This window comes from Amblyomma mixtum, chromosome 9 (genome assembly GCF_055824585.1).
Source record: "Amblyomma mixtum isolate Tamu chromosome 9, ASM5582458v1, whole genome shotgun sequence".
Classification (NCBI taxonomy): Eukaryota; Metazoa; Arthropoda; class Arachnida; order Ixodida; family Ixodidae; genus Amblyomma; species Amblyomma mixtum.
In genome coordinates, this window is record NC_143020.1 from 17,576,735 (window position 1) to 17,602,005 (window position 25,271).

The following is a 25,271-nucleotide window of genomic DNA, read 5'->3' on the forward strand; positions in this document are numbered from 1 at the left end:
GAAATGGGAAAATTTTGGATAAGAGGGAATGGTGAATACCTAAATAATCAGCGATTTGCTGATGACATTGCCTTGGTAAGCCACTGAGGACATGAGTCAAGCATGATCAATGAGTTAGACAGGCAGAGCAGACCGGTGGGGCTAAAATTAGCATTCAGAATGCCAAAGTAATGTTCAACAGCCTAGCAAGGGAACAGAACAGCAGTTCGGAATTGGTAGCAAGGTACTGGAAGTAGCAAGAAAATATGTCAAACTTAGGGCAAGTAGTGACCGCTGATCCGGATAATGAGAGGAAAATAAGTAGAAAACTAACAATGGGGTGGAGCACATATGGAAGGTTCTCTCAGAGCATAAACGGCAGTTTGCCGATATCTCTCAAGAGAAAAGTATACAACAGCTGTATCTTACCAGTACATACCTATGGGGCAGAAACGTGAAGGCTAACAAAGAGGGTTCAGCTGAAGTTAAGGATAACGCACCGAGATGTGCAAAGAAAAATAATAGGTGTCACGTTAAAAGAGAGGAAGCGGGCGGAGTGGGTGAGGGAACAAACGCGGGTTACTGACATCCTAGTCGAAGAAATTGGCTTGGGCAGGGTATGTATGGCGAAGGCAAGATAACCGGTGGTCCTAAAGGTTAACGGAGTGCATTCGAAGCGAAGGCAAACGTAGCAGCGGGCAGCAGAAAGTTGGATGAGCGGATGAAATTACGTTTGCGGGGTTACGGTGGCCGCAATTTACAAAGGACAGGGTTAGTTGGAGAGACATGAAAGAGGCCTTTGCCCTGCAGTGGTTGTAGTCAGGCTGATAATGATGATGATAGAGAATAGCCGAGCCGTCGAGGTAGATGTGGGAAGGGATAGGGCGGACTTATATGCCTGGCGAATGAAGCGGTTGACTTTGTCCCCCTCGTTACGAGAAAGGTAGAGATAATGAGAGAACTGATGAAGCCGCTTAGAACAAAGGCCATCACCAAGTAGCGGGCGTCGTCTTCGCGAATTCTGTAGTGGTGGTTGGCAATGCGGCGCATTAAGCAGGTGGTCTGGTATAGAGTGTTTGTGAGCCGAGTGATGAGGGTGGTCTGCTTGCCATTAGACTGAAGAAAGAGTCCAAGGATGCGCAGGGTAGAGACAAGAGGAATGGGTTTCCGCCCAGGTAGACGGTGACAAGAGGCGACATGAGGCCACCCCGCGAGGCAGAAGGAGCAAAAGCTTCGACTTGGACGGGGAGCAGCTCATTCAGATATCCCGGGCATCAGTCAACAACGCGTCGACGCCCGTCTGGAGAGTGGTCTAGATATCGCCAAGATCGTCGGTGGTCTCCAAGAGGGTGATGTCGGCGTAGAAAGCATGAGATAGAGCTTGAATAGCGCGCAGAGCACGTGATACCGGGAAGAGGATTATGTTAAAAAGAAGCGGGGACAAGACAGAACACTGCGGGTACACTTGTTTCCAAGGGAGAAAGAAGGAGAAGAAAGTTGGCCGTATGAGGTTTTGGCGGTGCGGTGGGTGAGGAAAGCGGTGATGCAAGCATGGACCCGGGGGGTCCGACATGAAGGGAGTAGAGTTCGTTCAGAATGGCAGTGTGATGCACATTGTCGAATGCTTTCGTAAGGTCCAGCGCCAGAATGACTGGAGTGCGTTTGGGGTGGGAGGGGTGTTGGGAATCCTCGGAAATCTGGAGCATGACATGCTTGCTGGGCTATTGGAGACGAACGCCGAGCATGGAGTCCGGATACATGTCGCGGTCATTCATATGTCTGCAGGTGGGCCAGGATGACGTGCTCGAACAGCTTGCCGAGAGAGGAGCTGACAGAGATGGGGCGGACGTGTTCTAGGGCAACAGGTTTGCCGGGTTTGGAAATGAAAGAGACACGTGCATGGGTACACGAGGAGGGAAGAGTGCCAGCCTGCCAAAGAGCATTGACAAGATTAGTAAAGGCTTCGGAGGGCGAGGGTATCAAAGTTTCGGAGTGCATTGTAAATGATGCGATAACCCCGCGGAGCCGACGTGGTGCGGAGCTTGAGTAGCGCCGCACGAACCTCGCCCAGGGAAATGTTCGCATCAAGATCGGGGTTCAGGAACCCGCAGTAGGTGGGAAGAGGAGTAGGGGAGTCGGTGCAGAGGTAGCGGTTCCTGAGGGCCGCCAGGAGGTCAGTATCGGAGGGTGGGCTGGACTGAAGGAGGTGGGAGATATCCTTGCGCTGGGAGGCTTTGGTGTGCGCAGGGTTCAGCAGCACCCTGAGAAGCAACCACGTGTCGCGGAGGCTCAAGTTGCCAGCTATGCGATCGTAGGTCTGGCCGCAGTGTTGCCAGAGAAGAGATCAGCAATATTTCTCGATGTCCTACACCAGCTGGGGCAAAAGGAAGCGCAGGTGGCGATTGTGTTTTTGGGCTTGCCAGAGGCGCTGGACAGTGTGATAAGCCTCCCAAAGGTGCAGCAGACGGCTGTCTGCCGTAATGGAGTGTAGTGCTGCAAGGAGTAAGGATGTGGCGTGCGGTCCTCCGCCAACAGGGTCTCAGTACAGGGCGAGAGGTCGGTGCTAGGAGCAGAAGAGGAAGTAGAGAGACGAGTGGAGCGGACACGGTCCCAGTCAACTGTCTGAGTCAGAGAAGCAGAGGTACCAGCAAGAGAGGGGAGAAGGACAATGGTGCAGAGGACGTAGTGATCACGGCCGAGGGAGACCCCCTTTAATAATCCATGAGGGAACGGCAACATTTTTGGCGAGGGCAAGGTCTGGAATGGCATCTCGTTAGACAGCTGGATACGTTGTTTCGCGAGTTGGTTCATGGCGAAGGGAAGGTAAGTGCGCAAAAAGGATGATCACGAGAGAAGAGACAGGACGGGACAAGCGCATCAGTTGAAGTTTGCACTCGTCCCGTGCTGTCTCTTCTCTCGTGATTGTCCTTTTTGCTCACTTACCGTCCCTTCATCTCTTTAGCCAATGAATCCGATCCTGGTGGGGCAAGCGAAGTCATGAAGGAGAGAAAGGCATTCGTTCTGGATGGAAGTCAAAAGTTAGTGGCCCTTGCGAGCGTTCTGGGAGTAGCCCCAGCTTGTATAGGATGCGTTGAAGTCTCCTAGAATGACCAAGGAGACAAGGAGAAGAGGGGTTGAAGGGGCTTTGCGAGGGCTATACACCTTGAGAACTAGAGGTTTGCCTCAGTGCGACGGCTGGTAGAATTTCAAAGGAGGAGATGGGAACATTCCCAAATGTCTAGCTAGTGCAGCATGGCAGTTAGGTTGCGGTGCACGAGTGTGATGGTTGGTTGGGCCTCCGAAGGAGGATGGAAGGAGGCGTATTTGCGCAGCTTCACTGGATTGTAGTCCTAGAACGCAGGAGAGAGTATCAGGAGGGACGTTCCGGAGGTGGAGCTTCAGGGTGCTCCGTTTTCCGCGGAACCACTGACAGCTCCACTCCCATAGATTAAGTTGCGAGGGGAGTCTGACAGTGATGGATGCGGAGGTCCTCAGACGGAGTTAGAGTAAGTGCAGAGATAGGTAGGGTAGGGAGCGAGACATGCGCGAAGGTGGCCTCAGTCGCGCTCTGGCGGACTTCTAGGGCCGCGAAACTGGTGTATACGACGGTCAGGTGAGATTCAATAGCGGCCGCGCATGAGTCGATACTGGCGACGCTCTCTTCAGGTTGCGCGAAGCGGGCATGATGAGCCGCTCAAACGCCTCCAAGAAGGAGGCCGTTTGGCGAATGACGTCACACTCTGGCACGATGGAGTCGGAGGAGGACGTTCGGAATTCTTGAAGGGGGCAGCGGGTGGGAGTAGAGGTACGCGAAGACGCAGCTGACTACTCAGCTGGTGCCGGCGGAGGCGGTGGTTGTAGAGGTGCGGCAGTTGGTGTAGAAGAAGGAGGAGCGGGGGAGGACAGTCGCGCTAGCGCAGCCTGCAGGTCACGCAACTGCTGAATTTGGAGCTGCTGGGTAGCGATAGTTGCTTGGAGGGCCGTAATTTTGGGGTCCGGCGTGTAGAGCTGCGATCTCCAGATTACCGGTGATGTGGTGATGGTGACGGAGGCGGTGGACGCCTGGCTCGGAATTGGGTAGATTCGGGAAGGAGGCGAATCGGTGGCAGCTGGCAGACCGGGCACCACGGGAGGCAGAGTGACGGCGTAACAGGAAGGCGGGAGGCCTTGAGGATGGGCCCGGTCGGAGTTGTTGGAAGAGGTTGGGGCTAGGTGGTGGCTGGGGGTGTCGACGGGCCGTTCTGGTCGACTCGGTGCCTGCACGAGCGCGAGCCCGTGATGTGGGCCCTCTTGCACAAGATGCAGCCGGTGACGGAAGTCGGGGATTTTACTGCCTTGTGGGCCTGGTCAGAGCGGTGGCAGAGGGCAGACTTGGGCTTCGTGGAGACATTCGTGTTGTGGCCTGGAGCCCAGAAGTTCGTGCAGGCCTCATCTTTAGGGCGGAACGGGGGCATAAGTAGATTCTGTACTGAAAGGCGATGGTGCTGAGGAGGGTGGCGGTCCCCTCGAAAGCGATGAGAATCAATTTGGAGCGTCTCATCTGACGAGCTTGGGAGATGGCGTAAGGGGTTTCGAAATTCATGGATTGGAGGTCTTGGACTATTTATTCCTGAGTTTGGTAGTCCAAGGCGCTGTATATGATGCCGCGCAGAGCGTTGTCGAGCACGGAAACGTAGGCACGTAAGAGTTACGAAATTGGACCCAAGCGGAGTTCCGCGACCCGGAGGCATAGACGTGAGTGCGGCTCAAATGGGGTGCTACCAGCAAGGGATTTATTGTACTGCTTTACCCGCACAAGGGTGGCACGCGTTTGGTGGTGTAGTCGATGTTGGCAAGGGTAGAGGGGATTTGCAGCAGGGATTCGTTGGTGGTAGTGCTGAGGTCAAGCCCCTTCCCGGTCGGAAGACGATTTGGAAGTCCTTTAAGAGGAGGCGAGGTAGGGGAGTGTAACGACGTAGAGTGGCAGTAAAGTAGGTGGTGTTGGCCGGTAGATGAGAGGTCGTGGATGCGTTCGAGACAGGCGCAGGCGAAACGCTCGGCTGGTGTGCCCCGGCTGCACGGTGTGCCTTTACGGCACGTACCCAGTGTGAGTCGGCACAAGCTCGGCAGGGGTGATAGAGACGCCATCGACTTGGTAGGCCATGTTGGAGGCCTGCGAGCGGCAGCGGCGCAGGCAGCGAAGCCGAGCCGCGATGACCGCAGGTGTGGCGAAGAGCGCAGCATTGCGCCGCGGGCTAGGCGCAGTGCTTGGGTGGCAAGGTGCAGCAGGAAAATGTACCAAAATAGTCGAAAGCAGGGGGAGTCGGTCACCAAAGTAGTCAAACGGATCCTGTCACCTTCGCGGATGCGTTGGCGAAATTTTGTGAAGGATGGATGAACAATTCCGCTGAAATGGAGCCAAGAAGCGCGGCGCCCATGAGAGGCACGCCCGTTCAGCTCCGCGTACGAGTAGCGAGTACATTTGCCCCCTTCCTCTTGGCACCTAAACAGTCCGCAGCAGTGTGAGGCTGATTTGTCTAGCATCGAGCTGAATCTCCAATTTAGACTGGAGGCCCGGGCAGAGCACGTTGCCTCTAGGCGCGACCTGGACGCCAAAACCGGCAGCTTGAAAGCCGCTCGCAGTGCTCCTGAATAATTATCGTTTATTTTTAGGCCTTCAACTAAATAAGAGCTTTTCACCACCACCAGGCAGGGTGGCAGGGCCGTAGAATGGCCTGAGGCGCTGGATGTGAACAGTCTCGCGTCCCCGTGGGCGGAGATCGGATGGGATGCGAGGTTCTACTTTGTAATTAACAGGTGATATGCACTCCAGGACACGGTAGGAGCCATGGTGCGGTACTTTGCGAGAAATTTTGAGCACAGGCGTTCTGTATGTGTCGGAATCCATAGCCACACAAGTAAGCCATTGGAGAATTGGGTGTCGTTTGACTGAGGACGTGGCGGAAGGTCTTTCGGTACTGGACATCATTCTTAAAAGCTCAAGCGATGCAGCGACAGTCTTTAGTGTGCTGAGTGGCTTCATAAAGAGGTGTATACTCCGAAGGGCGCGGTTACGGCAGAATGGTACCTATGGTAGCAGAAAAGTGTCGGCCGTAAAGGAGAACGAGAGGAGAGAAGCCAGTTGCGGACTGCATTGAGGTATTTTATTATAGGTTACATGCAGAAGAACAAGGTGCCAGTTAGGGTGGTTTGAAGAGACGTACACAGACAGCGCCTTACTAAGGGTACGGTTAAAGCACTCAGTGAGGCCGTTGGTTTGCGCATGATATGAGGAGGTAGTGCGAAGAAGTATATCCCTTTAATGGATGATGGGACACATAGGTCCCACTTTACGCGCTGGCTTTGTTTTTACATTGAACAAGAAAGCAATATCCAATTCGGCTTTGAGTGGTGTGGCTTCCTCTATGAGGCTTTAAAGAAAACATTCAGTGCAGTTTTCAGCGCTTACCAACAGGGGGAGCCACAAGATGCTTTGGTTCAGTTTGTTTTTTTTTTTGGTTCAACTTTGTCTTTTTTGCGTGTTTTGGAAGCAGGCTGAACTGCATTGATATGCCTGGTAAGTGAATTTACCTGTTTCTTGCACTACAGCAACGTTCAGAGAAAAAGCAGAGAGTATAAGTTGATGTTTTCTGGCAAAAGTAACTTCGTATGAAGGAATCTTGCGGCAGTTACGCGTTTTGACGCCTATAGTGTTAGGGACAGCGAGTCTAGTGCGTGCGCAAAGTTGACGCTGGAGCTGAATACTGCGATTTATTTGTTTTTTTTTTTTGTGTGTAGGAGAACGAAAATACCTGAGCCCTGAGGAAGCGTTGGAGCTGTATTTTAGTTTACCGGGCAGATCGAACGACAGCGGCGATGAGTACTGCGATAGTTCGGACGAGGAGGACCTAGTGCTTGGAAGCGATAAGAGCAGCGAAGAGGACGAGGTTTCGCCACCATTAGCTGTTGCCTCTACAAGCAAGCGTAAAGTAGTTGCGCGCAAGCCGTACTCAGGAAAAAGGAAAAAAACATAAAAAGACCAAGAAGCCTCCTGAATTGTTAGAAGACGATATTACAGCCAGCCAGTGGGACATGTCAAAATGAATTGCGGCAATTCCGACAAATCACAATGCGTTTGGATCCCAAAAGATCTTGGAAGGAAGCACTGCCCTTGAAGCATTCATGCTGTATTTCGATGAAAACGTGATCAAACATATCCTGGATCAAACAAAGTTGTGTGCACCACAAACAAGCCGCAAAGGATGGGCGACAGTCACGTGCTTGGAGTTTCGTGCTTACCTTGGCGTCCTGTTTTTATGAGTATGAATCGCATGCACCACCTGCAAATGTACTGGTGCTCAGACAGCTTATTTCATGTGAAAGAAATCGCACAAGTGATGACGTACAAACGGTTTCAAATGATAACAAACTGTCTCCATCTCAATGACAATGAAAAAATGCGGGAATAAGGCTCAAAAGAATTAGACCGCTCGTACAAAGTTCGGCCATTGATAGACATGATGAACGAGATATTTCAGGCTCACTACTCGCCGTCCAGTCACCTCGCTGTCGATGAAAGCATGATTCTCTTCAAAGGCCGTTCAAGCATGAAACAGCACATGCCAATGAAACCAAAAATCAAGAGAGGTTACAAAGTATGGTCTGTAGCGGATTCTGAGACGGGCTATCTCCTCAAGTTCCAGCTGTATGAAGGTAAGAGTGCGCAGAAGCCAGAAGACAGAACATTGGGCGAACAGGTTGTCCTGACTCTGGCCGATGGAACCGTCCTTTTTGGCTCGCAGTTATTTTTGACAATTTCTTCAGCTCTACCAAGCTGCTTCAAGAGCTGCGAGAGAAAGATATTCTTGCTTGTGGCACATTTCGTGTGAACAAGAGGGATCTACCCCCCGAAGTCAAAGTTGACAACAAGCTGGAGCGAGGCTCCTACATTTGGAGAAAGAAGGCTGATGTGGTAGCCTACCAATGGCGAGACTCTAAAAAATGTGCACATCATGTCTAATTATCATGATCCAGAAAGTGTTGTGGCAGTCCAGCGAACCGTTCAAAACGGGAAGAAAAATTCACTGCAATGTCCATGTGTTGTGAAAGAATACAACACATGGATGGGTGGGGTGGATAAATTCGACCAGGAATGCCTATCCAGCAGACCGCCGTTCAAAGCGCTGGTGGAGCCGTATTTTTTACTTCATCTTGGACGCAGCAGCTGTCAATGCGTTCATTCAAATTTCCTCCATGAGTCCTGTCACCTATTTGCAGTTCAGCCTGATGCTTGGGCGTCAACTGATAGCCCAAAACACCTTTCGAAAATCAAGAAACACTCTGAAAGCGCACTACTACAAAAAAGGCAAGAAGAATGGACGCGCAATGAGTGGTGTTCCTGATGAGCTCCGATTTGCCGGAAATGGCCACCACCCCGTCCTCACTGGGAAACAACTGCGGTGGCGGTGGTGCTTTACAAAGCAGAAGGAAGTGCGCACCAAATACGGTTGCAAAATGTGCAACGTACCACTTTGCGTCACTTGCTTTGGCCCGTTTCACTGCCGCTGACAACTTGCCTGGGGTGGATGGTGGGACATACCCTGTCCCACATGATGAATACACCCTATGTGGTTGGTAGGACATACGCTGTCCCACTTTTTTCTCTTTTGTGAAGAGACAGTTTCCACTCATTTTTATGTGTTAATAATAAACCTGTCCCAGAAAGTTTCTGGTGATGAAAAAAAGTGTCTAAGTTTTTCTCCTTGCATCCATCAAAGGGATATTACACTTGGTGAACAATACTTTCGCAACAGATATGAATTCGGAATTCAAGAATTCGGGGCACGCCCCTGTGTCCCCGCCTGACTCCACTGCAGTGAAGTGTTTCAGCAATTTTCGAGGGCGCCGTGACAAAGGACGAAGCATGGCGGCGAAGAGAACGTGATGAAGAAGCAGCCTTTTGGTTAGAGAAGAGGAGGAGAAAAATCTTTATTGAAGAAATGGGGTATTGTGCGAGCTTACAAGTGGGGTCCTCATTTTAGGGCTCCACTGGCTTGAGCTGCCCTGCGGACCTGTTGTATGAGGGCCGGTTGGTCTTCCAGGTTATCGCTGGGCAGCAGCGCTAACCACCGTTCAAAATACATGGTTTCCGTTTATAGAGTATTTTGCTTGGCCGTACATCCCCACCAAAATGTGGAACAGTGTAGGGCAGGCCTGTTCGGAGAAACCATGTTCGGGGAACTGTCGCCGTAGGTTAGGATACTCGCGCTCGTCGTCTGCTTGAGTGAACCTCTTTAAGCATATATTTCGGCATCGGAGCCGCGCTGATATGTTTCCTGTGTTGTTTTTCAAAGGAGGACGAAGCACCCATTGCGCGGATGAGCGCAACTGTGCCTACTCTTCGTAAGAGAGCTCGTCCAGCATGAGTGGTATGAAGTTTTAGTGTTTGGGAATCACGGATGGCTTCTGCTAGTTCTGCAAAGGCGTTGAAAATTCCTAGGGTGGTCAGGAACTCGGCTGAGGTGTTCTCAGGAAGGTTAATAGCCCTCACGTGCCAGCCCCTTATCATAGTGTCTGCTTGCTGCTCCCCCCTCTTTGTTAGTGTGAGAAAGGGCAGTCCGTATGTAGTCCGTATGCTTGGGAATGCGGCTGATCATGAGAGCCATTTGGTTTGCGGTGATTTTAAGACTCTGGGTGGTGTGGGTGACACGGAGGTTGCTCTGTATTCAAAGACAAAGATTGCCGACCAGGTTCAGGATCAGGCTCTGATGGCTTGACCCTCGATCGTGAGTTTGATGGAACCTGCAGAGGCGTATCTCGGGCCATGTACTTGTATGACCTCCGATTTCGCCAGGGTGCAGTGAAGGCCACTTCAAGAGGCGAAGTCCTCGACGATGCGTGCTGCTGACTGTAGGGTGGTTTCTTTTTAGTCCCGGGAACCCTTGTGGCCAATATATTTATATAATCTGCATATATGGCAAAGCCTACAGTTGAAAGTGCTTGTAGTCCGCGCCACAGTCTGAGCGTAGCAATACTGCAAAGTAGGGCAGAAATGATTGTACCCTGAGGTGTGCCTTGTTATGGCACATCCTTGACGCCAGAGCGGCTTTGACCGATGCCTATCGTGGTCATGCAGCCCGTGAGGGCTGCACGCACGTAAGCAACGGCCTTTTCGTCGCCGTTCAGGTCACCTATGCCTTGAACGATCGCCTCGTGAGAGACGTTGTCGAAGAAGTACTTTAAATCTAAAGCCAAGTAAAGACGTTCTTTACCTCCTGGGATGTTGGCAAGCACTTCTCGCTGGACCAGGGAGGCTTCTTGGGCCGAAAGCCCTGGCCTGAACCTAACCATAGTTTGGGGAGGGGATCGTTGTATTAATATAATTTCGGATGCGGGTGTAGAGGACCGGTACATAGAGTTTTCCTAAACAAGATGTTAGAAAAGTCAAGACGATAAGAAAACCGTCGGTCGGCACGCTGCGCCGAAGGCATGGCGCTGATGTGAAGCATCGGCTAGGAGGCGTCGGAGGTGGAAAGGCTAGAAATAATGGCAGGAAGTGGGCAGCAGGATAGAGCGTGGGCGTCTTAATGCTTGCGGCTGATGCGATGGCCGAGACGGATATCACATTCCTGTAGGCGAAGGGGCCACCTCGCAAGGCGGCTGGATGGGTTTTTCAGAAAGGAAAGAAAGCACAACGCACAGCGTAGCAGAGTGTATCAGGAAGTAATAAATTTGCCAGCAAGTGCACGGCGTATTTTAATTCGTTCATCGTGGCTGAACGATCAAAGCATTTGCAAATCTACAATAGATGCGCCGTTTCCTTACCGGTTTGAGAGCTGCTCCTTCAACGGAATTTCTGCACGTGTTGTAATGCCGGCACGACACAATGACAAGCTGCAAATGAAGACGGCATAGATTTCAGGCTTATTAGAAGAAGAACATCATATGTGACATATGCGTAACAATATATAAGAATCCAAGGGAATTCCCATTAACATAAAGAAATGCTTAACGACAGTAACAGTTGTAACTATATTAACAGAGTAAAGTTCCTAGACAGCAACTATGTCACTCCTCATGGGAAGAAACCTATCTTGAGCAAAATATTTTCGCAAGCGCTAGATATGTGTGCCCAATTTTCCTTGAAACTGCAGCCTCTAACCATGGTTTCTACGAGATCATAATAGTTTCAACATTTCTTTATATATCGTTGTTTCAATGCAAATCTGGCATCCAATAACACCACAGCAAAGACGCGAGAGCTCTTCACAGGCCTCATTACGAAGCTACCTTTTTATTTAGAGCGTATAACTCCATGGCTGCGCCGGCGGCAGCTATTTCGGAACCACACACCTTCCAAGACATTATAACTTCATTATAACCATTATAACCTCTAATTAAGGCATTATAATCTCTAATTGAATTAAACAATACCAGAATAGAGTTTGTGCAGTCTGTGAAAACTCTGGGCGTTTACTTTGCAGCAGATATGTCATGGAATGACCATATTAATTACGTAGTTCAGAAACTTTCCAGAACAGTTGGTATCATGCGCCGCAATTGCTTTAATTTTCCTACGTCAGTCAACATGTTCCTTTACCACGCTATGTTCTCTTCTATAGCCAACTACGGATGTATAGTGTGGGCGACAACAACAGCTGAAAATATTAACAAACTCACAGTGTTACAAAAGCGTATTATACGCATTGCATGTAAAGTGCCGTATTTCTTCCACACTGGGAGCCTTTTCCATCGACACAATGTCATACCAATGAAGTCCATGTATAACTATAGGCTGTGCTATAAATATAAACTTGCCATAATGAAAAATGATGACTCCTTAGTTACACTAGCTGGGCTAGTGCAAAGCAGAACTGTGTATGATACCCGCGCAGCAGAGCCTTGGAATGTTAAGAAATTCCGCACAAACTATGGCAAACAAATGTTCCAGCATACCTTGCCGACACTTCTGAACTAGTTGTACTGCCCCAAGAATCTTGATGTATCCAATATTTCTCTGAAAGAATTGCCCCAAATGTTCATGTAGTTTTTTCTTCCTATTACCACTTCGAGTGCACCTGGCAATTTTGCTGTCATTTATTTTCTCCTCCCTGTGTTTGCCTTTGTAGGCTCTTTGATCTAATGTAGTTCTTTTTTCTTTTATAAGCACAATGTACTGCGTATTGAACGTACATGTCTCATTCTCTGTACCGAACATACTTTACTTACATTTTGTTTGATGTCGTACTCCGCCACCGTCAATGCTGCACTGTAAGAGGAAGCCAGGACCTCTCAAGCTGTCTATACAGCTTTTTCCCTGGCTGTCCTCGCAACACCAAGTTGCAGAAATAAACCTTCAACCATCAACTTCAGTGTGCTCCTCTAGCCTCAGTATCACTTCGCGCTATATGAAATTGCAAGAATGACTTTTTTTACCAACGTTTTCTTGTCGGCTAAACGGTCATTCATATCTACACCGACAGTTAGCAATCTAGACAGCAACGCAAAGCTAATACCACAATGCCCGAACGGCGACTTGAAGCTGAAATTATCTTAGATCAAAGTCATTAACGCCATACCCACAATGTGGCACCGGTCAATCAAGGCAAGTTTTATTTCAGCCATACAGATCGCATGGCTCAAGCGGATATAAAAAAGCCGCAGTGTAGAGACCTGACGCCGAAATCTTCTGCATCGTCCTGATGACGAACACGGGGCCGCCTTTAGTGTCACATGGCGTTTATCGGCACGCCTCCATGGGCCGTGACAACTATTAGGGCGGTTGAAATCTAGCTCTTACCCTATTTGCCTGTTCTGCCCACGCTGCCCGTATAGGCTGAAAACTAATTGCCAGATCCTACATAGCCGAACTTAGTGCTACTGTGGAGCGCACTAATATCGGACCCACCGGTGTTTTCTCGAGCAACGGAAGGATTCTTGAAGTTGAAAGCAAGACCAGTTGTTTTCTTCCTTGTGTAATCGTACTGTTATTAGGTGTTATATTTTTGTTTATGCGTTTGCTTGAGTTTTAGGGCCTCTAATTTATTCTCTAATCTATTATTAAGTTTCCATAACCTACTTTCTTATCATAGCATGTTAGTGTTTCCCCTGCAGAAACGTCCTTTTCGATACTGTCTTCTTTAGTTCTTCCAAATACTGATCCTAGAAGGGGTGATCCAGAGATAATCATTATCGGTGGTTAAAGGTTGAAAACTTCTTTCAGTATGTGGTCCGACTTTTTTTTGTTATTTCGTCTACTCCGGAGACTGCCGAGATCAACACGAGGGCCTTTATTATTGTTCTGGAGACTTCTGCCACCTTAATTCTTGACCGTTTCCTTCGTGAAGTTTTGCGATCCTTGTATTCAGTGTCGTGCTCCATTTATCAGTTGTTTTTATTCTTATTTGTTCCGCCTTGATCGACGCCATATTTTAATGGTGAACATTTTTCTTTTCTGGTCTGTATTGGGGTCGGTCTGTGCAGGCGCCCTTCTATGAGTATCTACCTCGTCAATGCTTGCATCGATAATCATTGTTCCTGATTTAACGGCCGGTAATTCTGTATCTGGTGCTGCTGCCTTCTCTGTGATTCCGCCTGTTTGTGTGCCACCTTTGTAATCTATGTGTAAAGTGCTGATCACTACTTCTCTTCCTCGGTTCCATGCGCTTTTTTACCTTCGTTTGCTTTTCGGTTCAGTCCTTCCTGCTAGACTTATCATCAGTGCCGTCGTCTGTAGACGATGGAACTGATGATAAACATTGCCTTTATTGCACTGCTTTTACGCACTCTCTAGAATTCTTCGGCAGTTCTAAATCTCGTAGTACATTAACATTCCTAATCCCTTGGCCCTCATCAAGTGCGAAAGCTCATCATCGTAACTACTTTGAACCTCTTGACTTTTTTTTTGGTTTTCGGGACAATTTGTTGCCATGCTTGTAGCTTCCGTTTTCTTCGCAGTTGTCAACAGTTTACGGTCGTCTTGCCGTCGGCGTCTCTACGAGGGGGTACCCAAAAGAAACCGGAATTATTTTTGTTTGAACTTATTTGTTCACATTTTAAGCACAGACCTTCAATCTCCTTCAAAGTATTCCCCACTTGCAATGATACGCTTGTCGGATCTTTCATTCCATTTTTGTAAACATTGTTTAAATTCATCTTTTGTGATGCTTGAGAGTGCCTCCGTCGTTTTTTTCTTCACCTCAGCAACATCAGCGAAACGCTTTCCATTCACCTATTTTTTCATTCTAGGAAACAAAGAAAGTAGCACGGGGCAAGGTCAAGAGAGTATGAGGGTTGAGGAATAGGGGTCATGCCATTTTTGGTCCAAAATTGTCGTAGAGACAGGGCTGTGTGACCAGGGGCATTGCCATGATGGAAAAACCAGTCACTCGACCGCCACAAATGTGGCCGCTTCCACCGCACACTGTTGCCCAATCTTTTCAAAGCATCCAAGTAGAAAGCCTGACCCTGCGGAACGAATTCTCAATGGACGACACCTCTCACGTCGAAAAAACAAATCAGCATTGTTTTGAGGTTTGGTTTTACCTGACGAGCTTTCTTGAGGCGAGGTGAATTTGAAGTTTTCCATTGGCATGATTGTTGCTTTGATTCAGGATTCGATTCAGGAACACTTGAGTTGTCCCCATAGCATCGTCCTTATACGTCTTTCTTAATATTTCAAGAGTTTCCATTTTTTCCGAGCAAAAATCAGAATTTTACCGGCGCACGCTGTTCACGAAAATCAGCCATTGCAAAAACGACGTTCACACAAAACAGTCGTCATTCTAAAACTCTGCCTAAACTAGTCTGACCTCCTTCAACGACGGCACTCGGCTTACTGACTCTGGAATGTTCGTTCTATGCGCTCCTAGTGGCAAAACGCGATACCACAGAAGCTTTGCCGACCAAAAAATTTAGTCCGGTTTCTTTTGGGTACCCCCTCGTATTGTTGCACCTTTCTCCCCCACGTGGCTGTTCGCCGTTTGCTTCTATCCGGCAAAACTGTTGGCTAGACGTTATTTTTTCGTTGTTTACTGACTCTTTACAACTAATATGATATGTGAAAAGGGGTTTTTCTAGCAGATTTGACCGCACTGATTTGGCCCGACTATCTCGCTGGCTTTTTGCCCTTATCTTTTGTTCTACTCTGTATATGTGAGGAGTGTTTTCTTGGCGCTGGTTGTCGTTAAAGTTCGATTGTTGTCAACTTTTGCACATATCTGGCGCATTTCGGCTTTTCTATCTTTCAAAGCTATGACCGAATTCTACAGTGTGAAGAGTAATTTCAAAAATTTCCACTCACTTTATCAGCCTACAGATGTCGTCTGCTAGCATTATGATACAGTAATGAACGCACTGTTTCAGGGTGTGGCATCCCTCTTTGTTCTTTTTTGTACTCTTATGAAGAAAACAAGTCAGCACCAGATTGGGGTGGCGGTTATTTTTCTTTGCCATTTAGTACTGATGCCTTATGTGCGTGGAATGTTCGAGACTTAGGTCATTTTTCATCCGCTACTGGGCTGCGAGAACTAGTAGTAGCAATTTTCAGCTAGACAGCATACGAATATGCGCCGCGCGTTTTCAGTGGTCAAGAAACAGCCCATAAGGTCCATGTGTGTTAAAATATTATCATTTCAGCATCTCTAATAATCAATGAAGCTGCTTCGATAGCTTAAGAGAGATAGTACAAGACGCTGATATGAATATGGTGTTTAATTTGATTGTTTAAAACAGCGCCGGAAGACGGGACACTGAAAACAGAGGCAAATGAAGCGCTGACTCCCACTGATTTTTATTAGAAACGGTCCTCAAAAGTTTTCCTTTCCTAAGAAAACCCAACGAACATCAAAAGTAAAAAGAAGAAAACCAATGCCACTCATGACACATAACGGCCAAGAACGTGTACCCCATCGCCGCAGTGCAAGCGCGCATGATAGGCAGATGTATTTTGGGATACTTAGGTGATATGCTTATCATTGAGTGTAAATGATGGATCTAATGCAACTCAGCTTGCCGCGGTGGCCCAGTGGTTATGGCGCTCGGCTGCTGACTCGAAAGACACGGCTTCGATCCCAGTCGCGGCAGTCGCATTTCGATGGAAGGAAAAACTTAATTGCCTGTGTACTGTGCGATGTCAGTGCACGTTAAACAACCTGTAGAGGTCGAAATTAATCGGCGCCATCCATTACGGCTTGTACAATATCCTGAGTCGCTTTGGGACGTTAAACCCTATGAAGCAGACCAAACTACTGCAACCATCTCTGTTATCATGAATACAAAAGGCCTCTAAAAGTTCGCGTGTTAGATACAGCTTGTGTGTTAGAAAAAAGAGGAGTGCTTGTTCCTTTCCTCGAGTGACGGGCAAGGTTGCGTCACGAATCATTGCAGCATGGATTATAGTGCGCACATAGACGAACGTTTATGCATCGTCCCGTATGGCCTGGACACCGCTTCACAAGTACGGGGTATCCTCTACACCACCCCACATTACTTGGTTCAAAAGAAGTCTTATAAATGATCTGGCAATCCCCCCCAACTTCTTTTCTGCATAGGTTGTCTTCTCTGTTTTCTTGAGCTTGCCTGTAGACGCCATGGTGTTTCCTCGGGTGCTCAAAAACCATATAAACGTTATACCTACCAGCTGCATTCTTTAAACCATGCGCCATGCCATGTGATTGTAGTTTAGTTTAGTTTATGGGGTTTGACGTCCCTAAGCGGCTAAGGCTATGAGAGACGCCGTAGTGGAGGGCTCCGGAAATTTCGACCACCTGGGGTTCTTTAACGTGCACTGACATCGCACAGTACACGGGCCTCTAGAATTTCTCCTCCAAAGAAATTCAACCGCTGCGGCCGGGATCGAACCCGCGTCTTTCGGGTCAGCAGCCGAGCACCATAGCCACTGTGCCACCGCGGCGGCGCCATGTGATTATGGCACTACAACAAATTTCTTTTTCTTGGTTTCGGCTTGTCGCCTCTTTTCAGTCATGCGTAAAGTTTACTGCGTGCCCGAGTGTACCGCCTTCTAGCGCAGTTTTTCGCAGTGAATCATAACCACCTCATCCAAATTGCAGCCTTAGTTTTCATTTGATCCTAAAAAAATCTACAGATTTCTGAGCTACGTAGCCTCCAAACAGCGGCTTCATGTCAGCATTCACAGGTAAATGAACACGCTGCCAATCACAGCAATTCCATGTTTACATGTGCGAATGGAAGCAGGCGCCATTTTTGTAGCTGCTTTAGGTTTTCTAAAAATCTCTGAAGACGTTCTTTTATTAACTGTGGAATATATTTTAAAAAATTGACTTCCATAAATTTTAGCTATGTGCACACCGGCATTTTTGGTATGGTATTGGCATCACTTGCTGCGCTCTTCGGGGGCTCTAGTTTTGAAAGTTCACAGAATCGAACACCTGCTTTCTGTTTGCCCAATCCATTGTAGACACCATGGTTAATCATTCTTCTGCCACTCAGCAAAACGAACGACTTCTCTGATCACGTCAGTATGTCACACCAGCACATTTTGTGATGTGTCGGTAGACGACATGGCCTACAGCATTATGTATAGGACACGTATTCTGGCAACTGCCATTGTCAAGAAAAGGAGAAATGAAAAAGAATGCACCAGGCCAGGCTATGTGCCTTGTGTAATTAAGGATAGTGTTGCGCAACCAAGCTTTTAACGGTAATTTCTAAAGCCCATTTTTTCGCATTTCAGGAGACTTTTCCACATACAATACGCCATTACGCCCCTATGAGACATGGTCGAGTAAGGCTCGCCATGAGACGATTGTCATTTCTGCTTATGAGGAGCTCAGCTTCTGCCGGTTCTGAGAGTCTGTGCTGCGTCTAAGTTGAGCAGTGCTTGTTGAAACAAAATGCTTTGCGTGTCGAGAGATGGCAACACCGGTACTAAGAATCGCGCTGGTAGCTGTTTTGAAAAAGGTGTGTCTGGTATAGGATCAACATTATTATTTGCAAGATGTAGCTACATTATTAGCGCAACTTTTTTAAGTAATAGATGTGAGTTTACCTGTAACTCTTATTGGCAAACAAAGGTGCTTTTGCGAGAATTGAAAAAAATAAAAAAGTACTTTGGCTTTTCAAAAACCAACAGGAAAACTTTTGTACACAGAAATATGAACAAAACCACCATTTTATCAAAAAAGGGCACAGTTTTTATTGCTGATGTCCAAGCATTATGTGTAGGACATTTCCTGAATTACAGTAAAATACCTTTCGAGTATATTTTTCACTGACATCAAAACAACAAAACAGTTAATCATATTACACCCGGGCATGCATGCTGGATGTAGAAACGTAGGTTAGCGCTCTGCGAAGTTTGTTCAACCAATTCAATTTTGCCGCATTCTTGGTGAAAGTTTGTTTTGCAGAAAACGTGGGAGAAATAAGCGGGGATATCCATTCTTTCCGCTTTTTGCATAGCCTACGCTGTAATGCGAACCAATTTTGTGATGCACGCCTATGGGGTGTCTCTTTGGCGCAATTACACCCGGGGGCGCTACGCGTGGCCACGTGAACCCAAATGAGGCGCGCTCCACATGATGATGACGAAGATGGAGTGAGACGCATTCCTCTGGAGCAGTTTTCAGCAAAAGCGCCATGGTGCGCGAAAAAGTCCACGACAACCATCTGAGATATAGTCATTCTGGGCATGAAATCACTCAATAAATGCAGTACACAAGTAGCTTCAGAGAATAGCATTCTAGACATACAATTAAACAGGATAGATAAGCGGGCGAGTTGGTGATACATTATGCAAAAAAACAGCGCGAACAAACGGGGACGAGACGAAGAATACACAGGAACAAGCACTGACTCTCAACTAAAGTTTATTCACAGGAAACACGCTTATAAAAGGAAACAGAAAACAAAAACACCAAAATCAGAACGCATGTGTTACTATGTGATGTGCAGATATGCAACCTCAAAGTCACGCAGGAGCAGGGATGGTTTGCTAACACACAATCTTGCTTACTTTGCCATGTTGTACGCCTCGATAATTTCCCTGGTCAACCGGTGTTTTTGTTTTCTGTTTACTTTTATAAGCGTGTTTCCTGTGAATAAACTTTAGTTGAGAGTCAGCGGTTGTTCCTGTGTATTCTTCGTCTGGTCCCCGTTTGTTCGCGCTGTTTTTTTGCATAATAAAATTGAAAGCGATGACCGAATAGGTGCGTAACATGAAACCAGGAGATTTTCAATGTTCACATAAGAGAAAGAAATATTTGGCTGAACGAAATGAACGCCAACAAACATACCTTCCGGAGTTTTTCAGGTGGAATATTGCGGGCGTGGGCGACGAGTTCCTTGTTGCATAGTCGCATGACTTCACCAAAGAGGGACTTTGCATAGAAGAGGCGCGGCCCAATTGCTGTAGTTAGATAGCACAAGCCAAAAAGTAGTCTTAGGAGCTAGTGCTGTGATTTTTTAGAATGTTGCGTTTAGAAATAATTTAATAACGATCATAATAATTACCTCCTTGGTCCCTGATATGAAATTGGCTGCCAGAGAGTACGATTAGGTCAATCACACTCCCGCCAGCAGCTGATGATAGATATTCGACCTGTATCGAAGTGCTCAAAAGCGATAGCGGAACAAAGCTAATGGGGCGAAGTTGGGACATCAGGTCCAGATCATAGCGGTGTTACAGCGGGAGAGAGTATGACGAGGGTGAAGCACTTTTTGCATGTAGTCGCAGAGCACGGTGTGCAGCTGGCCAGTATTCCTCTAGGGGAAAGTATTGTACCTGCCCTAACCTGAATGGCAGAAACGCAGCGGCTCACGAAACAGGGTGAACTTTAACTCAGGACAATGTGGCGAGCTTATGGAAAGGAATACGACAATGACTAAGTTAAGGGACAGGACGAGAGAAAAGAGGGTCAGAGAGCAAGAGAGGTTTAATATGGACCCAACGGTCGTTAAGATAAAAGGAACACATTTTAACAGAAGGGAAGGGTAGCGGGATGATTGTTTGCGACGAAACATGCAACACGCCGTGAAAGAAGGGAGGAAGGTGCGATTGAAAAAGCAACGAGAGGGAGAGAGGTACGGCACTTGAGACTTCAGGATATGCGTAGCAAGAGGCGGCACAAATTCAGGCGGGCGGGGAAGATTAAGAGTACAGAGAGGAGAGCAAGGTTACCGGTGTGCAGAGAACAATGACACCTGAAGTCATATGGGAGAGGCTTGGGCCTTCAGTGGTTGTAGTTAGATTGATGGTAGCGAGGAAATACTTCTAGAGATAGGCTTAACATAAACCAACTGCAGCACTTCCCATTGGTGCTGAACACAAGCGATCCCATGGCCTGGCAGTAGAGCCGCAGGGGTGGCTCAGTGGTTAAGGCGCTCGGCTGCTGACCCCGGCCCCGGTGATCGAATTTCGATGGAGGCGAAATTCTAAAGTCCCGTGTACTGTGCGATGACAGTGTGCGTTAAAGAACCCCAGGAGGTCGAAATTTCCGGAGCCCTTCACAACGGCGGCCCTGGGACGTTAACCCCCAATAAACCAACCAGACCTTGCAGTGGGCTTCGCTGGTAATAAATTATTATAGAAGTAGGTATTTGACTCAAAGTAATGGTTGCAAATTACGCCAGGCGTTTTGGCATACTGGCTGGCCTTTACATGCCCAGCACAATTATATAGTCAACAACATAGTGATTATATGCAGGTGTTGTTCGAAGCCCACTGAATATACGTGCTGGGCATTACCTCCTGGCACGAGCCAATGACCGCCTCTTTTTCGCGCGCTTGAATAAAAAAACTCCTGTTCGCTCGCCATCATTAGTGGCGCTCTCTTTGTTCCCATGCCAAACCTTTCATTATCTTTTGTATCGCTGGCCGCGCTGTCTTCATCATTACAAGGAGCTTTTCTGTGGCTTCAAATGTTTGCCCTAGCTTACTATTGTTGGCTCCATGCAAATCTTTAGCATCAGTTTTGTTAAAGATTGTGATGCTAGTCAATCTAAATTGTTAGGTTATTCCTTGCAAACTACCGCAACCCCTACTGGAGTATATTTTGAGTGGCTGGTAATAATTTGCAGTCGAAGGCAGTAGATGATCTTTTTTTCTGCCTTCCATGTGTGCTACACTGAACAGAGCTTCTGCGCATGCAATATGTGAGGGAAAGGCTTCTGGTTGTCGTAATTAGAACCGGAATATATAGTGACAACGTGAGGCAATACTCGCTTCAGATTACACGCCTAGTTGCAGGAGCTCTAAACTGATCGTTCATTGGCAGCGTTTCAGCGAACAAAATATTAGCAAAACCCCTTCCTCGATCCTTAAGTAGAACCAAATATAGCGTATATTTCAGTTAAGCAGCTGGCAATTCGGCAATGACCCAGATAATAAAAAACAAAACGCTAAGGTTAACTGAAGTTCCAATTTTCGTGTTGCCTGGCGGCGAATAACAGTATACACCTTATTGGTTGGTTCAGTTTATTAAATCATTGGGCATCAATTTTTGCAGTCTGACTGGAAAAATACTTCGGGGAAAGAATCAAGCAACAACACCTTTTTTCTACAAGATGCTGTACACCACTTTCCCTGTATAATAGAATGATACTTATGTGTATGGATATAGAATTTATTAAAACATTACTTACGGGGCAGTTTCCTGTTGCATAGAAAGACGTGATCGACCATGGACACCGCGATGAGAAGTATGGCTCCTACGGAAATTCGAGCACCGCTCCGCCAGGACTGCATTCTTTCCTGGAAGCTTTTGCAGCTATTGGAGTATTTTTGAAAAACAAATAAAAGAATTGCTTCATCACTGTAACAGAGCCTGAGAAAAATTGTATTCTTGCACAGGTCTAGCTTTTCCGATTATCAGCAGTTAATGACCAACCCAGCGTGTCTTTAAGAATATATCCACAAATCAAGGCAACAATATTGCCCCGCCGCGTTGGTCAGTGGTAACGGCGCTCGGCTACTGGCCCGAAAGACGCGGGTCCTATCCCGGCCGTGGCAGCCGAATTTCGCTGGATGCGAAATTCTAGAGCCCCGTGTACTGCGCGATGTCAGTGCACGTTAAAGAACCCCAGGTGGTCGACATTTCCGGAGCCCTTCACTACGGCGTCTCTCATAGTCTGAGTTAATTTGGGACGTTAAACCCCCCAAAACCAACAAACCAACCGAAGCCTGAAGTATTCTATTTTTCTATTTTTGGACTGAGGCTGCGCATCCTCTCGGCAAGCATTTCTCAATTTGTGCGCTTCGAATGAAAAATGAGAAAACAGTGTTCATGAAAGACGGTTTCCGCCTTCATGTAAACCAAAAGCCCACAATGTTTCCGCCCAACATCTCAAAGTTGGCTCAACTCCGACCATAGTCACAAAACAGAGCACGAGCGCACAAGCAGTTACTATCGAGCTTGGACAGAAGATGTGAACAGCAGCAGCAAGAAAACTCCGCAGCTCGGAAATGAAAAAATAACCTTTTGCGACGGTCATTTTGTATTTCTGTGTATAGTTCAGAAATGAATATATATTAAAAGTAACTATTGTAACCGCTACCTGAGGACGCATGTTTCATCCACATTCAAATGGCACCTGGTTCCCGTAATTATAGAGGAACATCATCAGCATCATCAGCCTTACTACACCCACTGCAATGCAAAGCCCTCTCCCATGTCTGTCCAATTCACCCTATCATTTGCCAGCTGCGGCCACCGTAACCTCGCAAACTTCTTAATATGATCCGCCCACCTAACTTTCTCCCACCCCCTGCTACGCTTGCCTTCTCTAGGAATCCACTCCGTTACTCTTAAGGACCAGCGGTTATCTTGCCTTTTCTTTACATGCCCTGCGCAAGCCGATTTCTTCCTTTTGAAGAACGCAGAGAATATCAGCGAGGCGGTTTCCTGCTTTGGTTTTGCGCTCTATAAACTGGAGCGATCCTTCGTGTGTGTATTTATGCTGTGTGTAGCGCCTAATCAACGCGAGAAAATACGGACAATATCTGCCTTCTGGCCGGAAATTTCTGCTTGGGTAATGAGCATAGATACCTCCCCTGCCACGAAGATAACATTGGTTGTCAAAACTATTAGCATTATTTCATATAGCAAACAAAACTACCTGACCAAGTAAGCTGGTGTCTGCCCCACCGCATCAGCAGCGCCTCAAGTCTTAACAATGGTTTAAAGCGAAAGCACTAATGCGGAGATTCGAAGCCTTTCAAAATCGTATCTTGTATGTGCACCTCGGGAGCATAAACAATGAGGCGGAAAAAATCATCAGTATACACAATCGGGAGTCGAACGCGCCGCGACGCGAGCAGCTGAGCTTTAAATTCCACTGCGCGAGGCCACTAGGCTATCGCTGCATTTTTTTTTGTTCCCTGGAAGTACACAAACACTAACAGGCTTCAAGCCTGACTTAACCAGGCTGCATGCCACAACGCGTCATGCAAAATCGCACCAGCATCCTGCATCCACTTTGCCCGCACATAAAACTTCAGGGAGCCACATGCATACATCCAGGATAGGGAGCCGGGGATCAGGTCGATCCTGTGTAGCTCATACCCCCCGCACCACAGCACACTGCTCTCTGAAAGGAGACTTCCATGAACGCGGCGGCTCTGCTTGGCTATCTGTCATGCGGCTCTTCTACAAGCTAAGCAGTCCCATGAGCACTAAGATATCACATGGAGCTTTAGAACTTTCTATTCTAGCTAAGAATCTCATATTATACGGCGAAATCGCAATGTCCTTTTTTTGACAGTCTGTTTAAGAATGTCCCAAAAAACACGGCAGCGCGGCAGAACACAAACTAATGATTAATAGTTTCGGGCCGCTGACACAAGCGACAGTCATAGGCTATGGCTGAGATATCCTCTTTTCATGAGGCGACATTCTGACAGGTAATGTTGACGTGTGAAGTTTGAAAGGAATTCAGTGCAGCCACTTGAGCACACATCCGTTGCACCCTCTTTAGTACACTGTTGTTCAAAAAGGAATGGTAAGGCTGCCAATCCACAGTACAAGAAACAACGTCTCAATCAGAACTTTATTCATATGTCTTCTGGAGAGAGTGTATAGGAAATTCAAAGCAAACCGTACAGTGAGGAAATGAGATGTGCTCACTACTTCTTTAACAAAACCCCACAAGGGCTCCTCACTCTATGACCAGTGGGCGCAAACAGGATTGGTAAACGAACACTTAATAGTGTGTTAAACGTAGCTAGGAAGAAGGGATGGTTTGCAGATTTAAAAAAGAAAACCGCGCATTTTTTTCTTGCACGCCTCGAGTTAAACTGCAACACAAGCTCGCGCTGTGGATTGTAGAACGGCTTCTTCATGAACTTCATGAAGAAACAAGAGAACGGGGCTAGTGGCGCGCAGTCCCTGGTTGACGGCTGCCACTCGCGATTCAGAACCCGATCGTCGTCCCCATCATTAGACTGATCCAGTTGGGGCAGCAGCAACAAGTCCCGATTCCATTCGAGCTCCTTTCCGCCACTACCCAGCGTGGACAGCAGGGGAAGAAGCAGAAGCTCGAACCGGGGAAAAAGCTCGAGTCTGTCGTATAAGAAGGTGCGCTGACCGGACACTACCTCCCAGTAACATTATACCTCCTGAGAGAACGAACTTAAAGTGCAGCTACAGGCGCGAGAAAAAAAACCCGGAACTCAGGACAGAGATAGCTGAGATAAAGCGTTTAATTAAAGCAAATCAAGGCCAAGGTAAAACTGCCTCTACACTTCCGCTCGTGCGCGCTTGTATAACACCCGCGCGATGCGGATCCCCCAACGCTGGCAACAACAACAACGAGATAGAGGTTGAAATGCGCACAACTACAAAACGCCCGGCCTCCCCTAAGGAAGTCGAGGGCACCAAACGCATGCCAGGGACATTAGTAGATGGCACCCCGTAGTCGTCGCACGCGTCGAGCCTTAAACGACTTACGAGAATTCAGGAGAGTAGTGCCCGACTGTCCCCCGACACACCGGAAGAACTACGTGCATATATCAATACCACCACACAAAAACTCCAGATCACCGATTGGATAGAGCAGTTAGCAAACGAGATGAAGGCCATAAACAAGGCGATCTCCTCCTCGATGGCGCACCCCACAGCGGTGATCGAATCCTGGCGTGATCGAGACCTGGCATTGGAAATGCAGGAGCATTTGTCTCAAGCGAGGGAACATGCAGTGACACCTTCAAAGTCTCAATAGTCCACCAGATATAATAGCACTCCAGGAAGCTAATGGCGCGGCAAAATTGCCGGGCTTCAAGGTATACCTGCCACAGTGTTACGACGCTACGGCGCAGTCGGGCACCTTTACTGCCACCT

The 25,271-nt window shown here is 47.6% G+C and overlaps 1 protein-coding gene across 1 annotated transcript in view; it reads right to left on the minus strand.

Moving 5' to 3' along the window:
* The window catches only part of LOC149328411 (uncharacterized), a 51,402-nt gene that overhangs the window by 13,443 nt on the left and 12,688 nt on the right, over positions 1-25,271 (minus strand). Inside the window, exons 2-4 of the mRNA XM_089562206.1 lie at positions 21,580-21,704; positions 19,233-19,345; positions 10,783-10,851 (exon numbers count right to left, since the gene is read on the minus strand). Coding sequence (XP_089418332.1) covers positions 10,783-10,851; positions 19,233-19,345; positions 21,580-21,682 — 285 coding nt within the window. The 5' untranslated portion in view covers positions 21,683-21,704. The remainder of the gene's footprint in view (positions 1-10,782; positions 10,852-19,232; positions 19,346-21,579; positions 21,705-25,271) is intronic.